The following is a 23,311-nucleotide window of genomic DNA, read 5'->3' as shown; positions in this document are numbered from 1 at the left end:
TTTTCAGTGTCATAATTTTTTTCCCTTTTCAGTACTTTTGTATCAATGCTCAACTTTATGTAGATGCCAAATACCCAGATCCTCCACTGCACCGGAGTGGACATGTACATGCGCAGTCTCAGAAAGTCAATGCTGAGCATCTGTAAGTTGGCTCTCAAACGTCTTCTGCAGATATTGGCCCAAGTCATTTGATTCAGGTCACACAGTCAGAAGTAAAGCTAATAGCTACTACCAAAAGTAAAGCTGAGTGCAGCATGTCCAGGCTTGCAGTGTGATGAGCTTGCAGTATACTGAGCATGCATAAAACTCTCTCTCTGTAAGCCACTGCTGCTGGGCGGCACTGAGTCGTGCAAATGTCCTCATGTTAGCATGGGGATCTCTGTACCACACCATGTTGTGCAATTTAAACAATATATCAGATTTCTGACTTAAATATCAAACCTATTCCAGGCTAAATGTATCTATTTAAATCCTTAAGACTCTATGAAGAAAATACATTTCCATTCTGTTAGTGCTGAAAATCAATGTACCCATCTAGAATATCACCAAGTATTATTTAGTGTGGGTGGCTTCATGGGGCTTCTCTGTAAAAAACAACTGGGCACTGGGATAAAAGTTGAAGGATAAATTAAACACAAAATAGACTGGTTTGAGACCATCCTGTGATCAAAATAATTGTAAAACCTCTGTAACAAATGGTGCTGATAATGAGGTCTTTAAAACAATTCATTTTCAGCCCATTAAATTTTACATTGTAAATTTAACTTGCATTAAGCCTTTTAAATCAAGTAAAGCACTGGAATATCTTGTAAAAGTTGCCAAACTCCCTAGACTTGCAAAAGATGAGTATCTTATTTTTTCCTTCCAATAACAGCTCCAAAAACCTTGTATTATATCCTCTTTGTCCATGAGACAAGACTAGATATATTTTCTAGACACAAAGGGAAAATACACAGTACTAATGACAGTGGAAAAAATACTGGCAAAACATCAGAGTATATTTTATTTAAAGAAAAAAAAATTGTAAAATTTGTTGGAGATCAGGGAATTTTCCCTGCTTTCCCTGTAAAATAATAAAAAGAAAAGCAATTTCTCTTTTTAGTGATATATATAAACAACCCAAATCTGATATTCAGTTCATTTTTCATTAACACCTCAACATTCTCCCCTTCCTAAAAAGCACTGAGACGTCTGCGAACATGTTTTTGAAGACTATATTCTGTTTTCAGCCACTTTCATTGCTTATAGGAAGGACTTGGTTGAATACTGCTGTGTCATTTGTGTTTTTGCTTACCTGTCTCACAGTGTGCAGTTGGATACTGTGATGTTCAGTGAGTAATATGTGGCAAGGGAGATTATTTTCCTTTGTTACCTACACTAGGAATTCAAGTCCAGTGACACAAAACAATATGGTTAGTGCTTTGCATTGTAAACTAGGAGTAAGTTTTGTTACTTTTACTCCTCTGAGTAAAACCTCCTCACCAGGCAGCTCTGACTTTTTCACTTATTGCATTCGAAACAATGAGATTTACAAAGAAATATGCTATTCAGTAGGAGGGGTGGCATAATATAACATCTTTTGATATACCACAGTCTTCTCTTCCCATTGGTTTTAATTTGCCACAGGAAACTCTTATCTCAAAATTTTATTTTGATATTCAATCACAGCCCTGTGGTAAACTTTCTGGGGTTGGTTGCATACTGCAACTGCTAAGAAGTAATAAAAAATCAAAGCAAATAAAGCATCATTACTATACTGAAATCACCATACAATGTTTTATAAGTAAGAAAGACATCTCACAATAAAAGAAGACCTTGCTTTTGCTGATGAAATCCATCCTACGAGTCACTGATTGATGACTGACAAGAAATTGCATTGTTTCCAGACTTATTAGCAGCAGGTCACACGTGTGATTGATGTGGTAGTTACCTGGAAGTTACAATGTTTCTCTAACAATGAAAAAAAAAAAAAAAGTGCAAAAGTATAGCCTGACATCTATTTTAACTTTATTTTTGTTTTGTATCAGGGGTATATGTAACTGGCTTCTGTTCTCCTTTCATTGCTCAGATAAATTGTTCAGAGGAATAGCTGCAGTATTTCTGATGTCCTACAGTTTGCTTTCTGACCCTTCTCTGTCTATTGCTTAAGCATAAATTCTCTTTTTTTTTTACCTCCCAGAACTGTCATCTTGACAGCATACAATCATTTCTGAGAAATAAATAAATTTTGTTCCTTTAAAAAACAAACTATTCCATTCCTTTAAGCAAGAACAGCAAGGGTCAACATGCTGAAAGGGGTGTGCACAGAGCACGTGGCAACACTGTGATGTGGGGGATCCCGCAGGGAGAAAGCATTTTTTCTTTGGGTATTGAACTGCTGTGGATCAACTGTAAGAGAAGAAATTGCCCACCACAGAGATGTGTGGCAAAAGAAAAAGAAAAAGAAAAAAAAAAAGCATATATATATGACTTCTGTGCCTTCAGGTAAGGGTAAATTCAAAGCTCCCCAGTTTCTATGCAATTGCAACAGAAGATGAGCACAGTGTATACCTTTATTTTTCCAAGTAAATTTCACATTCATAGTGTGAATTACTGCAATCCTTTTTGACAATGCCTGAACTGAACTCCTTCATGCTTGTGTTTATATTTGCATGAATCCTGAAAGCACTTACAACAGTGTTTTCATGGTCCGATTTCCTTCTTTCTTGCTCCCTTCTCTGCCTCAAACAGAAAAAGCAACCTTTTAATGGGATGAGTGGATGCAAAAAAAAAAGCCATACCAGATATAGTGCTATGACAGATGGGTGAAATAGCTCTGCACCCTCTCACAGACTCTTAGATTGACACTTCGACTTCAAATTCTGCCCTTGTTATAACCATTCGGTTCCCTTTATTTTGCTGGCTGCAAATACATGTACTTGCTTTGCTGTAAGTAATGGGAAGGTGATTGTTTGAAGGTTTCAAGGTAACTAGCTTCTTAGTTTTCATTGCTTATAATCCAAGAAGCGGGAAAATCAAGGCAACATTCCTGCCCACCCAACTCCCCAGAAAAATTCTTCTATACATAACATGATCATAATGTGCTAACCAAAAGTTATATCAGAAATTTCCTTGGATTGGGAACGTTAGTCAGTCTAGTGAGTCTGAACATTGCAGAAAGTCAGTTTTTTCTACCTGTAGATCAGACTTCAGAACTGGAGTCTTGACCTCTACTGAAAAGTAACAACTACTTCATAGCTATTGAGTAAATACATATACCCACAAAAAACATATAAATTCTATAAAACTATTCCATTCTTCTGTCTCGTTGATACTACCTTATTAAACATGTACAGTTTGTGCTCTAATGCTTTGAAAATTACACTTCACATAAGTTGCAAGAATTATTTTACTGGAAAAAAAAATCATTTTGTTTTTAAACCAGAACACAACTTAGCCATATCACTAACATATCTCAAAGAAATATCAGCAAAATTATAAACAACTTCCCAGGCTATTATTGATCCATAATAAACTACTAATAAAGTGCAAGGATTTCTTATTCTGTATACAGAAAATAAATAAATCAGGGTAATAAATTAAATTCTAAGGCTTGGCTCAGAAAACTCAATAAACTTTCAATATCTTTGTCATCTAACTATAATAGGCCTGCTCTGGTGTCATTGCTCACCAAATGCAGATGTGGTATGAAAGATGAGCACATCAGAAATATTGAGCACTTCAGAAACATTGTTGGCTGCTGAGTGCCTGAGTGCCTGTGCAAATGCAACTGGGGGATTTGAGGTTCTCACACCAGACACCCCTGTGTAATATTTATACACCTGCATGCTATCAGAGTAGTATTGGCACCTCACAAGCTGATAAGGTATTTCTCCTTACAACAGCTGTGTGATGCAAGGAAATGTTTTTATTATGGTAATGCAGAAAGTGAAAGAGACAATGAGGGAAGCAATAAACTGCTGACTTTGAAAGTGGATGTCTGTGCTACCAGAAGGAATTGAAGTCAGATCTTCCCATCATAGTTGTCACTGTGAATACTGTGCAATCATCAAATAGAAGTCTTTAATATTTCTAGCAAAGCTGCAACTTTTTCTCTGTGATTATGTAGAAAACACCCTCAAAGTCTCCCTGGCAGGAAATCATGGAACCTGGTCTGTTGTATATTTAACATTACTTTTTTTTTTTTTTTCATCCATACTATTGTATTCAATTGGAGGCTTTTTAGCCATTGTGAATATTTCCATTAAAAAGGAAGCTGTCTTTTCATTTAGACTCTGCAGAAAATACACAGAGCAGATTGTCATTCCCTTATTCTGAGCCTGCAGTCCTAGACATCAGTTCAAACTGCTGTAGCTATAGAAAGATCTATAGTAATTTCACATCAGTGCAGAATGAACCACAGTTGAGATTTGCCTGACATTTTCAGGCTTTCATTGGCTTGTGCACTTGTCCAGACAGAATAAAGCAGAATAGAAGGTATCTGCTTTACAGGGCTATTGTAGGAGGCTTGATGCCTTAGGATCTCCATATATCTAACGGAGATAGAAATGGAGTTTCCTGGGGAGGCGGTTCAGAGCTCAGACTTACTTAGATATGCCAGGCTGTTTCCTAGAATTTACCTCCTGCCATTACCTAGGGAGGCTTGATGGTGCAATGAATCAGGTGGCTTAACCCCATCTTCTGTGGCACTCATTCTGTTCTGCTGAAGGTAACAGGCATCTTTATATGGATTTATGATCATAATTTGACTGGTTCACATTATTTTACTTTGATTCTGATAGTAATTTGTTCATGAAAGCTTTCTATATGCTGAGTACTGATATTTTCATATAAAGGAAGAAAACACATTGTAGGTTTGTATTTTAGAAATGCCAACAAGCAATTGTTTTATTTTGGTATTTTACTCCATGCATACAAAATTCAGACATGCATCACAAATGATTACAGTGATGACAGACAGAATACGAGATTTGATGATGTAGGAGAAAATCTTTGTGTCCCTACTTCTTCAATTCGCAAACTGAATACTGTGTGCCTGAAAGTAGAACAAAAATTTGAGTGAACTAACCAGATAAATGATAAGTATTGCCATCTTCAGAGCACTCAGAGTAAATTCTCTCCCAGATCAAGACCTGTGAGATTCTGACCCTTTATTGATGCCCTACGGCCAGGACATATCTCAGTAAATAATCTTAATCTTTGTGACCGCAGCCTGGAGAAGCAGAAATTTCTAGTGCTCTCTAGCACATTTTTAGCCACAAGCCAGACAAGCAAGCTATAGTTATTCTATATTCAATATTAATGACTATATAAGAAATCAAAAAGGAAATAAAATTATGCATCAGGAATGGGTTTTATTAAGATGTCTAAATTGCTTAGTACATGCACCGAGTGTCAGAATGCCTCCAGTGATTGGCCTTGGTTACGATTTTGAAAGTGCTGCTTTTAAGATTCAAAATGCCATGCGGGAAAGACATAGTATTGTGCACTGGCAAGCAGCATCATGGAATTATATTTTTGGTTTTCCGTACGTGAACATGGCTAAAGAGGCACTGAAGCCTCCAGATGGTCTTACAGCTATAAGTGGGCATTTCAGTCAGCTTTGTGGAACGTAGAGGAGAGAATCTTTCTCTGCTGCAGTTTTCATATGAGTCCTGGCCAGGCTTCATAACCATCAAGATTTTGTCTCCAGCTTCTGCAAGGCAGTGATTTTACCCTGTTATTGCCTGTTATTATTAATAAGATTGCTTTGAAGGCCTAGCCTCAAAAAAAAGCAAATACAGTAGTACCACAATCAACCTTGTTTTCTCCTTGGTGACCAGATGAAAGGTGACACAAGCCAGGTCTTGAATTTACTTGGAAAAAGTGAAATGACACTTGTGAGGTAGTGATAGCTGTCCTACTGCAGAAGGGAGCTTCCACCTCTCACAGTGCTACTCCTCAAAGTCACTATGCTGAAATTGCATTGTATGCGTGTAACTACACATGTTCCTTGTTTATTTATTAGGAGTAATATGTTCCACTTGATTTGTGACAATCCCCCTTAACCTTCCTATTCCTACTGTCACCTCAGAGGCAATTCAATTCCTGTAGAGAGTACAGAGTTCTGTGTATTCAGATAGAAAGTTTTCATGAAGCTGTGTTCAGCCACACCTGTGCAATGCTGGCAATGTTTTTCACAGGTGAGAAAAATTCATGGAGAAAGAAGTCATATTCTGGTGTGACTGAGCGTATAGCTAGCAGGATCATTATAACTACCTGAGAATAGAAGAAATGACACCAACATTTCACTGACATTAAACCAGCAGCAAAGCAGAAATAGGTCCCTCCTGATATTTTCTTATGTCTACAACACTGGCACAGAAACGTCATGGTATTTTTCAATTTCTTATACTCTGCCTTAGGTAGGATTTTTGCAACGGAAATGTTTTTTTTGTTTCTATTTGTCTTTTTCCTCCTGTGTTTTCATACTCCTGGTCCTAGACAGAATCAGAGTGTACAAAAATAAAAACAGGTGAGTGGGGAGAGAGAGACTGAGGAGATGACCAAAGAATTATAATCCTCAAAATAACTTTGCAAGTTCTGGATACCTTTGCATTTTGTGTCGAAGTTTTTGATTTTCTTTTGCTTTGTCCCTTTTCAAAGAGAAAATGGACATTTTTGTAAAATACATGCATTTCACACTGGGGATACACATCTTGCTTGAAAAAAATCACTGGGTCCACAAATCCAGCTCTGGGTTTTACCACAAAGTTATCCCAAACTGTATGTATTTGCAAAATCTATCAACGGTGCATGACTGCACTGCATATTGGTTTAGAAATATGTATTGCTTTTCAAGGAAAACTGACCTGTAACCACCTCATTCATTCTCCAAGGCTTCTGTCCTGAAAGTGCAGTTTGCAGAGAAACCCTTCACTATGCCTTATGCCTGATATTTCAAGTCTGTACTTTTCAGATAGTATTTGAAATATTCCAGAAGAAGGCAGAGGGTTGTGCATGGAAAGCTTGTCCACATTTCAGTAGCTGTGTTTGTGCTTCATTTTACCTGTTTTACTCAGACAACTTGCATGGTCTTCTGAATGAAGGACTTCCCTCAGAGCTTTAGGAAGATGATACACAGGTGGCCTCCAAACAGGTCATTTCTTCACTCATCACCCCTCAGCATTTCCAAGTCATCTTATACTATAATTTAACATGGAGAAAATTATGCTTTACCTTTCTCTAATATTTCCTAATAGTTTAAACAACTGATTCTGTGAACTGCTGAGTACTTTGCAGCCCTGCTGCAATAAGTACTTCAATTTCATTCACCAAAAACCATAGTCACAGGCTGAACTTTTTTGCTGAGCTGGAACTTGAGGGGATTCAGTACCTTCCTGTAGGAACTCACACAACCAAAGTGAACCTTCCTCTTATCCTTCCTCTTAAAAGAAGTGGTATGTATGTGAGAGAATTTCCAGGTTCATTACAATACCTCACAGACGTGTAACACAGCTATACTGAAAATTATTTTCCCAGCACAGATGAAGTTAAACTCACAGAACATTGCTCTGTCATGAAATCCTTTTGGGAAAAACAAATCTTAGTGCTTCAGAGAGCACCATTTACTTAAAGCTTTCTTTGTAGTAATGAACGTTTAAAGTAGCAATTAATAACATTTACTGCTGTGGAATATGTGTTGCATATTTTTGAACTTTGCAGTTCAGCCCCATGAAAGCACTGAGGTCAAGGACTGAGGCTCCCAGTATTCCCGGTGTGCAAAACCTCAGGCAACCACAGTGATAGGCAATCCCAAAGATTGCTCCTAAAGTAAAAGGGATGACAAGCAGTAAAAGGGCCAGAAAGGGGAAGAAGATGAACATAATTTTGCATCAGTTTGCTGTGTCTAAGTGGAGGCAATGCAGGGGCTACCAGCAGTCCCTGCCAGCAGAGCAGCGGTGTCAGATGGTAGGGCTGCCCAGTGTACCATGACCTATGTAAGCTATAAGCAGAGGTTGAAGAATAATAAATTACTTGTCACAGGGATATTTTTAAAGCCAGTCTTGCAAATACATAGAGCTACAGTATATTCTGCTTTAAGTTTTTAAGTACTACCGCTCATTCTCAACACCACAGTTAACAGCAATAGGCATCACAGTTTGGGGAAGTATTTTCAGGATAGGGTCCTTCACTTTTAATCTGGGAATACTTAAGTTGAGTCCTCTGCAAAATATAGCTGTTAAACTGAATTGCCTCTCCTATGACTGTTTCAAGGTTATTTAAGATTTCTGCTATAAAGCGGCAGTTATAAATATATCAGTGATCACATTATTTATAGCACCTTTGGACCACAACCTGATTCCATGTTTTATGTGGCCACACAGTGACACAGACTATAATAGTTTGCATTTTGGAGAATTTTTATATGGTATATGGAAAATATAATGCTTTTCCAGAACTAGATGTAGCAAAGTTCTGAAAAGGATCAATGAAGTCTGCAATAATTTTACCCATATTCTTACCTCTTCTGTACTCAGTTACTCTGAATAAAGTCTGCAGACTCATTCCTGAATTGCTCTGTATCACTACACAGCTTGTAAGATGGACAACTTGTTTCATTTGTTTTGAGATAAAGCCTTTGCGTAGAATTGTGTGAAGGACATGAAGGCTCCAAATACTAAAAGGGGATAAAATGATGTTTGTTTGTTTTTTTTTAATAAAAATAATGTGTTGATTTTACAAAAGTTTAGATAGGTAATTTGGTACTAATCTGTGGCAATTTTGCATTTATAAATAATGTAGGAAGGTATTAAGTGATGAAATTTTTTATTTTTTTTTTAATGACTGGTCACCTTTTTGAGCGTTGCATACAACTATTTTTAAATACTGTACTTATATGCTACATTCATAGTATTTATTCATCATTCTGTAATCCCTTATGAAATGTTCATAAACGTGCCTCATTATTTAAGTTCACATGTAATTTTAAATTTCCTTTTATGGTGTTGTCCCAGATAGCAAAACATATCCAGCGCCACAGTATCACTGAATGAATGATTGCTATAGGAGACCAGTCCAGCAATCCCCAATAGACTTAGAAGAATATAAACTACCAATGGTAGGGAACTGTGCAGTGATTCCCAAAGGAGGCTGTCAAAGTCAGCTTTCAATAGAAGAATGTCAACCTTGAATTATATTTTTAATGTTAAGAAATAAGCAGGGGTACATTATTATGCAAAGTAATAACAATGCTTTTTCAAATGAAAGTATTAACTGCCAAAAGTAGTTTTATTTTCTGTCAAGAGTATTGAAAGATGACATTTTGTTTCAGATTGAATTGAAAACTGCCTGTGGAGCACCTCCTGTGAGATATAGTTCAGGTGTCTTATGCCTTGTTTCCAGCCATGAGTCAAGCTCCCTTGTTTGTTTTTTTTTCTCCATAAGCCATCCAGATTAGGTTGTTCTTATGAAGGATTGTGCTTGCTATGGATAATTTTCTAGTATCATGTCCAATCCTATTTCAATTTTTTCAGGTGCTGGAATCACCATCATTCGTCTCTGAGATTATTCTAAATCCACTGGAATTTGCTAGTCAGAGTTTCAGGTTTTCCTCTTCCTTTAGAGTGTTTGCTTATTGTGCCTTCTAAATCTCTCTTCCCTGTATCTCCTTCTTTGGAACATTATCTACTGCAAGACCTCAGTGAGAATAAATCTAAAGTGTGGTTCTTCTGATCTGTAGTAGTGGTATGAGATGTGGGTACAGACTTTCTGTGTGACCTAAAGGAAACCTTTCCTCTGTTCTGCGATTCCAGGTATCCATCAATAAAATTGAGCTTATCCTTTTCATTCTTACTGGAAAATAGCGAGGTTCTTAACTACTGGCAAAATGCTTTAAAAATGCAGCAGTAGTAACATGGACAGATTAGTAGTGCTCAACTCAGTAGTAATATGTTTCATTGAAAAGGTGTCAGCACATTCAATTTCTTTTTCCTGTTTTATTTTCTCTTCTTTTCAAGATGTGGGAGCATTTTTTGAAGAGGGAATGTGGCTTCGTTACAACTTTCACTCCCCAGGGACCAGCATGAAGGATTTAGTTAGTCGAACCCTGTTGAGTTCCACAGATCCTGAGACCACAGCAACAGACCTTAACTTGAATAAAGAAGAGCTCAGCTTCAGCTTCAGTACTACCAAGTCCCCTTGTGTCCTTTTGTACATCAGTTCCTATACCCAGGACTTCATGGCGGTACTTGTCAAGCCATCTGGTAAGCAACTGCTCTGGGCTCTCTCCATTGAAGGAACGATTGATAGTAACACCAGATTGACATGCAGCTGAAACTCTGAACTAATAAGAAAGTCTTTTCACCCTTGTTCTTTAAAAGTAAAGTACATGGGACCTGAATACAGGTTCTGCTTTATGAAATTTTGTGTGATGCAACTCTTCAATTCCATTGGGTATTCCACTAGCCAACCTTCATTCTCAAAACAAACAATCAAACAGAATCAATCAATAAATTACATACATATATATATATATATATATATATATATATATATGCTGTAACAGTTAGATTCATGCCATAAACTAGTATTATGGAGAGGACAAGTAGGCATCCACATGTAGGCATGGTAATAAATGGTTCACAGTCACTGAACTCATGGCAATATCACCTGTAGTCAGTGGAAAGTGTAATGCACAGTTCTTCTGGAAATCTCACTACTGACTGAGGTGGCTAAATGTGGATGTAGCACAATATATAATGTCCTAAAAATTTTGGTAATGATTGAAGGTTGGATATGGACCATTTTCTGGTGGAGTATCAAAACACAATATAACTCAATTCCAAATAGTGCCCCCTGAAAATCATACCTAGGAATATTTTACTAACACCTTCCTCTGTGGAATAAGTTAATACAGGTATTCCACATGCCACTGAAATTTTTCCCTTTCTTACCTTCACAGGTAAGAAAGAAGGTGCATGAGAGAAAAAACATGTTGGAATCCAAACTATAGTTTTAAAAGTCTAAGGCTGCTGTTTGGGGCCAGAATATTTCAGGTTTTGATGAATAATGGGGTCTACATTTCCATTTTCAAAAATCCTTCCTTTTGATGGAATGTTAAAATTGAATGAAGAGTAGACATTTCACTTTTGTTTAGAAAAGAAAAATCTGTCTGGCACTTTGTCATGAATATCAATTAACCACTTCTGACTATACTTTTCTAACAATATAACCTGAAGTTTTCATTTCACCATATATTATTAAATTCCCATAAAAGTCCAGATGGTCACCTGTCAACAACAATTAAATCTGAGAGCAGGAAAATCCCTTGTGTAGATTATATGCCAGTGTTAATTGTTGCAATTTTGACTTTATTCAAGGCATATCAATGTTCTATTCTTTAAAAAAAACTCATGCCTTTTATAACGTCAAAGAATTTTTCTGCAGTGAGGATAATAATCTCAAAAATAAAGTGATACTTGATGTGCTCAAATTTGAAACAGTTGTCCATATTGTTCAAGGCATAGCTCTGATTTGTTTGGTTTGCAGTCTGGAGAATTTGCACACACTTTAGTTTTGAGATGCCATTCATTGTCATGCTTCTGGGTAGTAAACTGGAAGCCATTTTCAGCCCAGTAGCTTTATAATCTCAAGTACTAGCCCTTCTCTAAATTTTCCTACTGCGGGTACCAGCTCTGAGAGCAATTTAAATGTAAAACAATAACAGTTGTACATGAAAATAAAGAGGGGAAAGTAGCTGGTGAATTAAGGATCAAAATACCTGAGGGTGCTTTTCACATTCCTTCATTAGGGAATTTGCAAATTCGGTACAGCCTAGGAGGTACCAAAGAGCCATATAATATTGACATCGACCACAGAAACATGGCAAATGGACAGCCCCATACTGTAAACATCACACGGAATGAACGGGACATAGTTCTACAGGTAAGCAGATATTAAAGGTGTTTTGGTTCCATCTAGTTTATTGCTTGTAGCTTGTAACATTTTGTATTTTGATGACCTCCTTTCCCCTGAAGAAATAAGTGCAATTTGGGAAACATAAAGCCCAGTAGATGGTGTTCTGCTTGCAGTTCACACTCCTAGGAATTAACAAAAGCTATTCTCTCCCTCTATTGCATTGAGTCATGTTGTTCTGAGATCCTTGTCCTAGTGTGCTGACAGCTGGGCTAATGCAGGTGTCACTCTAGATGCTCAAGGGCATCAGAGACATCTGGTCTGGTAGATAACATGGGACCTATGATAAACCTGCACCATTCTGGAGCAGCAGCTGGAAGCCAGGAGGGATAATCTACAGCATCTTAAATGGCAGTAGACCCTGATGCACAGACAACTAAATATCATACCGTCAGACCTGACTCTGCAAATAAGAATGTCATTAAATTTAAATTTACCCTACATTCCAGCAAAATCTGAAGAGCTGTTCATGCCTGGAAAGATGAGCAGATGCTTCAGTGTTTGTGTGACAGGAGCCTAAGACAAGATAATGTTACTGAAGGCACATATTTCTGGCCTATTTAGTTTTCAGTACAGCACTGGCAGGAACTTCATCTTCTCATATCTTAGTTTACAAACCTTTGAAGTAATATAATAATATTTAAATAACTGAGGGTAGCTCTGCAAGAAGCAATCAATGTTTCCAGACAGCCTTCTCTCTGTGGTCATTACAGAACTCTGTTTTCATTCTCTGGCTATCCCATCTGCAAACACTGAGATTGCAGCAGGATATGAGAACAGTTTTGTTGGCAGGAGAGTCAGGTGGATAGGATAGATTAGTCTGGATTTGATAGTTCATAAGAAGCAAACCCAAACCAATAACAAATGAAATATAAAAAGAGGAAGTCTCCTTGGGAACCAAGCCAAAAGGTGAAAGGATATTAGTTGTCACGGTATTGTATATCTAAAAAAAAACAAAACAAAACAAAACAAAAAAAACTACCTGACATAGAACCTAGAATCCCTGAACCTAGATCCCTGGCAGTTATTTTTTCCAGGCACCAAAAAGAAACCTTTTCAGTAGATTACAATGTTATGTGACTGAGGGTTTCAGTACTCTACTAACACTGGATGTACTGAAGTAGAATTGTCAGAAAATTAGAAAATTGCAAAATGACAGATATTCTAAGGAGTATATAGCTGATAGATCTAACCAATTTTCAGGTTTTTGGAGGTTGGGGTGTGTACTTTGATATATGCATCTTTCTTGCATGTTGTTGCGTTTGCATTTACTTCTCTCACTGCTAAATGGAAGCTAAACACTACCTGCAGTTAGGTTGTCTTCTGTTACTGAAAGCTTCTATTTTGTGTATGACATGTGTTCTGTGGAGTAAAATCTGCCTGACTTAGACAGCTGTAAAACTGAATAAATTATTTGCTAAAGGAATCAGATGAAATACCTTGCCCATTTGGAAAACATATACACAGTTAAGTATCCCAGTCTTGTACCAGTTCACCTACATTTAGGGCCTGATGATTTTTTCCCAAGTATTTTGAGAGACAGCTACCTGTGTAGGGCTTTCAAGAGCCACAAACATTTTGGTTAGTGTTTCTCTGCTGAGGTAAAAATTTCTTAATCTAACCAGTGTTCTTAGAACACAGCTGGTTTATTTAATCAAAAAACATATCCATTTGAGTCATATTAAACTAGACTCTGTCTGATGCATGTAAAAGAATAGGGAAAGTATTGACCCATAAACAGAAAATTCAGCAAATCCAGAAATCCTACCCCTAATTTATCCTGAAAAAGAAAGTTACTATCAAATGCTCTTTGTTTTCCATAAGGAAGTTGATTCTGGTACTCATCTGGTTATGTTCTGTAAATGAAAGAACTGATATGAACAGAGATGGATCTGGTAAATAGATTGTTCACTTGAAAATGAATCCTACTTTCAGATATAAGCTCTTCATCATGTTTGAAAATATAGATGATAGAGATATATTTTTTCTCAGTATTCAGAGGACAAATCACAAAGTATGAGTTTTCCCTTGCAGATCTGAGCAATGAACATCTGAGTAGACTTTTATTTCTTGCTAACTCCTTCTCCAACCTGATGAGCAGCTGGTTTTCTTGCTTTTAAAGAAGACAGCTTGCTTGCCAGGTGCTGTTGCTCGCACTTCCACACTTCCACATGGCATAAAAATGTCACAGGAAGGATTTATTTCTCATCAAAGTTTTAATTCAAGAGCACTCTATTTCTGAAATCTCAACCGCAAGTTCATACTTAGTATATCTGTCTTTCTAACTTGCTATAATAACCCTGTAGTGCCAGAGAGATTTAAAAAACCTGCAGTGAGGTAATAAATTGCCATTATATAAACTATGTGATCCTGAGTTTTATCATGATTCTCAGGAGTTTCATTTATATATAAGTATAGTAGAGGGCTCATTATTGAACAATATGAGATCTCACCCAGTGTTGGAAGACATGAGAGAACTAATTACTTACATAAAGTCAGAGTTACTGTCCAGTCAATTGGAATTTGAATTGAGCTTTGAAATAAATGTATGCACAATATTGTATCTCCACAACATAAGCAGAAGTATTTGTATCTTGAATTATTTTCATTAGAATTGCATCACTATTCCTAACACACTAAGACAGTCATGACTAAAGGTAGAAGAAAAGACCCCTCAAAAGGGTTTTATATTTCAATTTTCTAAATTCACTGACTGCAAACTAATCAATAATTAGTTTTACATTAAAGAACAAGCTCCCATTTGTGATGTCAGTGGTTTCTCAAGGATAAGATTGAAGATATGTAGTTGATTTAGGTGTCAGAAAAGCAAAATGACATAAATTCAGGGACAAAGGTCTGCATATTTTCTGTTGTTGCAATGAAGGGCTCCAAACTTACATTAGCTAATTGGAATTCCTGTCTCTCACTTCTACTAAAATACCACACATTGAAGGCTACCTTAATTCACCTGTGGACAAAAAAAAAAAAACAGACTGACAGATGGGGAATGTGTTATCCCATCAAATGACACTTCAAGATCTGAGCTTTAGTTTTAAGAAGGCAAGTTCTACTTCATTTGACTTCATTAGAAGGCTTCATGCTTCAGCAGAGTATTTTCCATATCATAAAAACCAGATCACTCTTTACCAAGTTTTCATGGGTGATTAAGGCTATTCACACATCAGTAGTTTTTTCTTTTAAGAAGGTCAAGGATAAGAAACTCCCTAGCAGAGGTTCTGATCTAAAGCTCATTGAAGTCAATGAAAGCCTTGCATTGACTTCAGTAGGCTTCAAATTATACCTTAAAGGACTGTGACAGTTGCTTCCCTAGTGCAAGACTCACACCAGTCTGGATTAGACACATTTTGGTTCTACTGTCATTTATTGTTTTTAATTCTGTTCTGTTACACAAACGCCATATTGGCATGTTACAAAACAAGCAAACAAACAAAAAACATATGATGTGCTTTAATTTTTATTGGAATAAAGGTGATGCTAAACACAATTAGACTGGGCATCTCAGCTTCTATACTAAGATATTCTTATACATGCTCAACAGACCTTCAGTTCTTCATACCTTCTTTAAAGCCATTTCTAGAAATGAGTTAGGAGTCACAGTTTCTAGTGTCTTCTTTGTTCCCAGAAATGATTAGACCTGAGCAATTTCCACAGGACTCCACTTTCCCAAGCCCAGCCATACACTTTCAGGACAATTAGCAGCAGCCTGCACACATAAGCTCAGAAGACCATATCCAAGGATAGCTGACAGTTCCCTCTTTCAGGCTAGAACTGCAGTAGAGAGGGTATACACAACAGTATTGTTGTGTATACAATACCATATGTTCATAATACCAGTTGTTGACCATTCAGAGTGAACATGATTTTGAAGCTTTATGGAAATCTTGGCCTGAATTCAGCTGTTCATAAGATTCAGAATAGCCCTGAAAATGTATTCTGACCTCAGCTGTTAATAAGATTCAGAATATTCTTGAAAATGTATGGATCTATGTTTTCCACCTTCACCAGAGGCAATCAGTAGAAATACCCAGCTTCTGTGAAAAAATAATCACTGAAATATTTGCCCCGACCCAGTTGAAACCCAGAAGAAACAGAATTTTTGCAAGTCCATTCTCTTATTTCAATTTTGAACTCTGTGCTCTGCACTACAGGAATAGAGATAATATTTGTGAACACCTATATGCTTCAAAAATGAGTCATATGAAGTTATTTCAAAACTAATCTGAAGTATAAAATGAAATCATAAACATAATTGCAGTTAAATGGGTATAAAGGAACAAAGCAGTCTGCAAGTCTCAAGCTTAAATGCAATAAATATATCAAATATTTTTGTAAGTATAGATTAAGCTTTGATCTCATTACTAGGAATGGGAAATTTCTCACAGACTTCAGTGAAGTTATAATTTCACCTACTATCACTATTGTTATTTATAGAATCATACCTATGAATCTTGTTTCATGTACTTTGAAGCCTGAGCAGAATATGGTCACTCTGTTTGATATCTTGCTTAACAGGAACCATAAAATTTCACTAGATGATTTTCTGCAGCTAACCGAAAAAGTGATGATAGCACTATAACACATTTTCTAGAAAGACTTTTATCTAGCTTTAAAGACTTCAAATGATAGAAAATTTTCCATATCCTGGCTATGTATGCCAATGGTTAAATGTAATTTCTGGAAAGTATTTGCACCTAATTTACAGTTTGAATTCTGCAGACTTCAGCATTTAACTTTGGGACCTCTATATCTATGCCTGATAGATGAAAGAGTTGTTCGGTGTCAGATATTGTTCCCCTTCACACTTTCCTAGCAATGTTAATTGGAACATCTTTTCATCTTGTCTATGAGAAGTTAAATAAATTAAACTATTTTAGTTTACTGTCTGAAGTCCATATTTTTTGAGCCATAAAACAATTTTATAACTCTTCTCTGAAAACTTTCCCTTTTCAAAACATTTTGAAAACCTTTACCTTAGGACTAGATATGGTAATGGTAGTTATGTTATCAAAACATCTTTCTCTATTTCCTACAGTTTCTAGGCAAACATCCTTTGGGCAGTGCTGAAAACTGTCTGAATGCAAAGAGTTGTTTAATGGCTGGTTTATCTAATATTTCACTGGCTTATGGGGGATGAGGCAGTACAGTTCATGATTTGAAAGAAACCATCTAGAGAGTATCCACAAATTCCATAACAGCTGAGCTGAATAAAATGTTTTAAATACCCAGGATTTTAACCACAGGTAAATATGTAAACCATAGCTAATATCATTGTAATGGTAATCTTTTTTTTTTTTTTCTAATAATCAGATGTATCTATTATATTTAATTAATTTCCAAACAGTATTTTAGTTAAAAGGAAAAAAAATCATTTGTTCTAATAATATCAGAGACCTTACAGCTGAAATAAATTATTTATAATCTTTATATATTTATTAATCTTTATTTTAATATTTAATAAATAAATAAATTTAGTGACCAGTGATAGGACCCAAGTGAATGGAGTCAAGCTGAGACAGGGGAGGTTCAGGCTGGATATCAGAAAGAGGTTCTTCACCGACAGGATTGTCACGCACTGGAACAGGCTCCCCAGGGACGTAGTCACAACACCAAGCCTGTCAGAGTTTAAGAAGCATTTGGACTGTGCTCTTAGTCATATGGTCTGAATTTTTGGGTAGACTTGTGTAGTGCCAGGAGTTGGACTCGATGATCCTTGTGCATCCCTTCCAACTCGGGATACTCTATGATTCTATGAAAATCCTTGGAGATACTTTATTTCCATTATGTATTGTCATTCTGCAGTGGCAATGTATTATTCAAAATGAGAGCAAAAAAGGCAAACTCAGACCACTTTCTAGAGCAGAACTATACATTACTTCTGTGTTTAATGCATTAATGCTCAATTTATCCCTAGCTAGTTCTCAATCAGAAGCAACAAGATTTTTTGTTGTTGTTCAGAGTCAAAAATACATAGCTTTTTTCACAAATAAGTGACCACATAGGATAAGAAGCTACTGATATGAGAAAATTCTAAAATATAACAAAGCTTATATTGATATAGTACATCATTCCTGTAACCCTACTCTCTTTTCCAAAATATAAATAAATACAGATCCTGATATTTACATACTCCAAATTCCCTCCAAGTGTAATGTTGTTATGAATGTTGCAGAAAACTGGATGCTCAGTTCTCAAAAGATTCTGTAAATAACAGCAAGAAACAGCAGAATGATATGCATCATATTCAGAAGTGAATGAATAATTCACTGCTTAGTAATTTACCTACGTGTTCTTTTGTGGGATGTCCATGAGCTACTAGCATTTTAGTTGATTTTATCCTTCATTGAATTTACCCATCTTTTTATTTTACTGTGTCACTTGCAATCTTTCAGTTAAAGACAGCAATATAGGTAGGCAGGAAACTTATAAATGAGCCATTTCTACTTCCCTTTCATGCACAATGGAGTTGGTAAGTGGCATCTGCCAAAACAAGTCGGCACATCCCTGACAAACCCCACCTAGCTGAAAGTCAGACAATATATTTTCATAAATAAAAGTCCGCATCACCAAGTAGTAAATGAGAGAGTGAAATATCCTTATCCTGAAGGTCAGAACACTGGAGTCAGATTTTTCTCTTACTGGGGAAAAACACAATCCATACAACTGCATCTGAGGGTAGCATCTCATCATGTGGTTTCACAGTTGTAAAACCCAAGCCTAGGACAAGGGAAGATGCCCAAGTAAGGATCTTTACAAAAGTTTTTCCCTCTCTGTGCATCAGCTGAGATAGTTTAAAATCTTTAGGACTTCTGGAAGAATATTCTTCTGTTCTGTAAAACCACTCAGTAAGACTGAATATGAGAGGAACTCTGTTACAGATCCATCCTTTTTCATACGTGTTTTCAGTAGAGCCTGTGTTGATGGATTCAGAGGAATTTTTCAGTTGTCTTGTCCCAGACTTTGACTATGTCCAGGTCATATACCATGATAACACAGAAGTTAAATGTCTTCCTCACCCTACACCCCCATTTACTTTGGATATAAAGCTAGTGCATTCAGGGCACAATGGAGCATGGTACAGTCTGATAGGTCCCCACTCTGTGTATCAAACCAAGGCAAAGGCCTGCAGAGAATATCAAATGCTTATCAACCTCATAATACGTGTTGCCAAAATTTGGCTTATGTTGAGACTAGATCCTTCCTCTATAATTTATTTCCAATGGTGAATGTGTGCATGCTTTCCTTGGCCTGTATGATTGTTGTTTTGGCATCAGTTTTTATTTGAATTAAAGAAATAAAGAAAGAACAAAAGAATTATTAAATATTTTCAGGATCTAACATTAAGCCTAGAAAAGTCAAAACTCAACATAAAATAGGTGTTTTCCATTATATGGCAGCACACATTGAGCAAATTAATGTCCTGTGAAAGTCATCTTTAGGTACCTGAGGTACATCTCTTTAATTTTTATAACTTGGTATTATATGACCTGCTATTGCCTCTGCTAACATTTGATGTAATTCACCTATTAAAAAGACCAATAAAAAGTTCACAGAAAGAAGCATCAGAGAATTGTTTCCTTTGAAGCGTCAGAGAATTGTTTCCCTTCCTGTGACGGCAGCCAGAGTAAATGTGTCCCTTTCCTTATCAGTGCCTTCTCTACATTTTAAGTCATGCATCTAATTGGTGGGTTTTCTTGTTGTTTTTCTTTTGTTATGTTTTTGCTTTTTACATTGAGGCAAACTACACCTGATATACAATTTATCAGAGCAACAATGGCTTCAGAAAAATGTAGGACTCCATTGCACATAAGGTATTTAAGTTTTTAAGCAGAATTTTTTTATTATTATTTTTCTGCAATGTATTTTTGTGGTTTTACCTGGCAGGCACACACAGCTGCTCACTCACTCTCCCCAGGTGGTATGCAGGAGAGAATCTCATGGGTTGAGATAAAGAGGTTTTACTAGGTAAAGCAAAAGCTGCACACACAAGCAAAACAAAACAAGGAATTCATTTGCTACTTCCCATCGGCACTTCAGCCACTCCCAGGAAAGCAGGGCTTATCACATGTAATGGTTTCTTGGGAAGACAAATGCCGTTACTCCAAATGACCCCCCTTCCTCTTTCTTTACCCCAGCTTTTATTGCTGAGCACAACATCATATGTTATGTAATATCTCTTTGGTCAGTCTGGGTCAGAGTCCTGGCTGTGTCCCCCCCAGCTTCTTGTGCACCCTTAGCTTCCTTGCTGGCAGGGCAGCATGAGAAGTACACAAATCTTTGGCTCTATGCAAACACTGCTCTGCAACAACTGAAAACATTGTTGTGTTATCACCACTATTTTCATCACAAATCCAAAACACAGCATCATACAAGCCTCTACAAAGAAGATTAACTCTACCAAAGACAAAACCATGGCATGTATTTATGCTTTTCCTGCATCTGTATCCCCTGTCTCATCATGTTAAATTAGAATATAAATTCCAGGGGGAGGGGGGAACTTTATAATAAAAGAGTGCAGTTGACTTTTATTTTTTAAAAAACTACAATAGGTTAATCAAGTGCGTGAAATCAGCAAAACAGATCTGCAGTAGTTTCTAAAACAGTATTAACTGTACCTCTATAGGAAATTCATCTGAAGAGAGCAAAGTGCAGTGCAATCCTTAAGTTTACCTTGCACTGTGCCAGTGAGGTGTATATCTCCAGATAAGTATTGAGGCTGCAGGTCTGTGACAGTGTAAGCCAGTAAAAAATGCTTGTTTTTTGGTCCTACCTTTTTATCTGGGTCTACAATTTATTTACAGCCTCTGGCTTGTCCCAGCTCTGGCTCTGATCTGATCCACAATAACCTAAGTCAAGGACCTTAGCTGACAGAAAATGATCAGTGAAGTACTAGTGCCACACTAAGGAAGGACTTGAATAACAGTAATAGTGGCTTTGATCATCCTAAGGAATTGCAGGGTTGCCACACAAATTTGCTCCTTTTCTGTTGTATTAAAAAGATAAAATATTAAAAGTACCTTCCTGCTTTCTCCTAAATTACTACCGTGCTTAGGAGGAGCTCCGTCTAAACACAAAGAGCCCTTATCCGAGAGTAGACAAGCTTTTTAATATAAGTGATATACCATTATAGTAATGCAGAAGAGAAATATTACATTGGTAATGATGAGAACACATCCCTGTCTTTATCTTGCTATTACTGAAGTCAACTGCAAAGCTCTATTGACTTTAGATGGTGGAAGATTAAGCCTTACAGCATTGTTATTGCATAACATTTTGAAAATCTTTTTTATAAAATGTCTTCAGCATAAAGAAAAAACTTAGCTTAATAACTGTGTACACAAACACACTGGGTTGACAGTGACACAGTGATACAGATATAGATATACCCATACTGAATATAATGTGTGTGTATATATACCATACATATTTTTATTTATTATTTTTTTCTGAGAATACTAAAATGAGGTAGGTGTTATATTTGCCCTTAGATTGATATGTCTGTTAATCTCAGCACTACTGCCAAGGTTAGTAGCATTATCTAAGTGAACAGTAATTTAAAAGAAATAGCATTTTATTGAACTTCTGCTTAAATCTCAGCAACTTCATATAAAGACGGTCTGGTTGGTGTGACGTGACTTGAGAACTGAAGCTGCAGGTTCCTCGGAAACTGCCATCTACTCTCATCTGTGTGGTGCTCAAAGACACACTGCATGTTTATATTAAGCCCAAATGAAATTAATGAGTTTTTAAAGAAAAGTAGCTGTAATGAAAAATCTTAAATGTAATTTTAAAACTGTAATTTAATACAAATCATTACATCAACCTCTGTGTGCAGAGGTTCTATTTAATTTCCATTAAATAATGTAATATATTTTTTCAAATACCATTTGACACCAGTAATTCCTTTTTTATTATGTGTCTTATACTAGACTGATAGTCAAATATTTCAAACAGAGCTTCCAGGTGGCTTAGTTCCAGCTGCTTACACTCGAACACCCACTGGATGGCAGTAGCATACAACTTTGGAAAAAATTCAGTATCATCCTTTAATTCATTGACCTCAAAAAATCCTAGGTTAAGTTCTTCTAAAAAAAATAAACTAAACTAAATTACTACTACTACTAATAATAATAATAATAATAATGTATTATTAATATAATTATTATATAATGCTTGTTTAGAACAAACACAAGCAATCAAAGCAAATGAACATAAATCTCACCATTCACTCACTGTTGTCTTGTGGTGCACCATTTCATTTCAGATCCCTGAATTAGAGAAGTGCATATCTCACATAGTTGGATGTGGAAAGCAGTGCAGGCTTCCCCCATAGTGCAAAGGATGCCAGACCTGGCAGTGGAGAAGGAGATGGTTTTATTGCTAATCACAAATGCTTGCCCTCTTACTGATGATAAGACCAGGAAATCAGTATCAACAGCTTTAAAATGGAGATTTATTTTATCGTGTAATCAAAACAACCCAAAACTTCAAATAGAGTTGTTAACCCCTTAAAATGATTTGTAACTGAACTCATTCTGAAATCTTTCTTTGACTTCAGTGAGATCTGAAAAATATATCCGTAACACTAGGTTCAGTTATTGATTCAGTACAACAGGCCAGTTAACTTCCCTAATCAGTAAACTGTCTGTATCTATTAGAGCCTGAAATGCAACACAGCACTGGAGTCACCTTCTTGCCTTCCCTGACTCCCACTTCCAGTAGGGTCTTTGCTTCTGCACCATAACAATATGCTCTGCCATGCTGGCGTCTCAAATCTCAAGAGGAAACAAAGTTGCCACAAATTTTTTTATTTATCTGGTCAAGACCACCTCTAAGCTATTCCAGTGCCAGGGCAATAGGGATGCCTGGATCTTTGACTCCAGTTTGGCTGCACCAGAATGCTGCATGTTTTTACTGCCAGCAGTGCCCTGCCACAGCCTATCACTTTGAGCTTTGCCACTGAAATCCCATTGGAGGACTTCAGTGTTCAAGCATGCTAATATGTCTTCCTCTGCCTGAGTGCTGTACTTATTCAGGTATGGATTTCCCAGGAACTGGCAAAAGAGAAGGAAAAAGAGAGAAGGCAGGAAAGCGCTAGTTTCCTGCCCTTTGCTGCCCTGCCACAACAGTGACACCACCCCTGTTTTCAGAGACATGGAACCGATGACCGCATGCCCATTTGAAGGACTTGGTGAAATACCATGTCATTATTTTGGGGCCATAGTCTTAGCATGTGAATGACATCATGTATTTTTGCCGGAAAAGGCAAAGTGGGAGAATTGTGTCTGGCAGAACAGAGTGCAGGTTCCAATTCTTCTTGGTTCCTGGTGGATTTTCC

General features: G+C 36.8%; 1 protein-coding gene across 3 annotated transcripts in view; it reads left to right on the top strand.

Annotated features, from left to right (window-relative positions):
* CNTNAP2 (contactin associated protein 2) overlaps positions 1-23,311 on the top strand; it is a 1,166,415-nt gene that overhangs the window by 1,068,437 nt on the left and 74,667 nt on the right. For all 3 annotated transcript variants that reach the window (XM_040547669.1, XM_040547670.1, XM_040547671.1), the window contains 2 exons: positions 9,999-10,244; positions 11,792-11,925. In XM_040547669.1, coding sequence (XP_040403603.1) covers positions 9,999-10,244; positions 11,792-11,925 — 380 coding nt within the window. The remainder of the gene's footprint in view (positions 1-9,998; positions 10,245-11,791; positions 11,926-23,311) is intronic.

This window comes from Cygnus olor, chromosome 2 (genome assembly GCF_009769625.2).
Source record: "Cygnus olor isolate bCygOlo1 chromosome 2, bCygOlo1.pri.v2, whole genome shotgun sequence".
Taxonomy (NCBI): domain Eukaryota; kingdom Metazoa; phylum Chordata; class Aves; order Anseriformes; family Anatidae; genus Cygnus; species Cygnus olor.
This window is presented reverse-complemented; position numbering and strand designations above follow the sequence as displayed.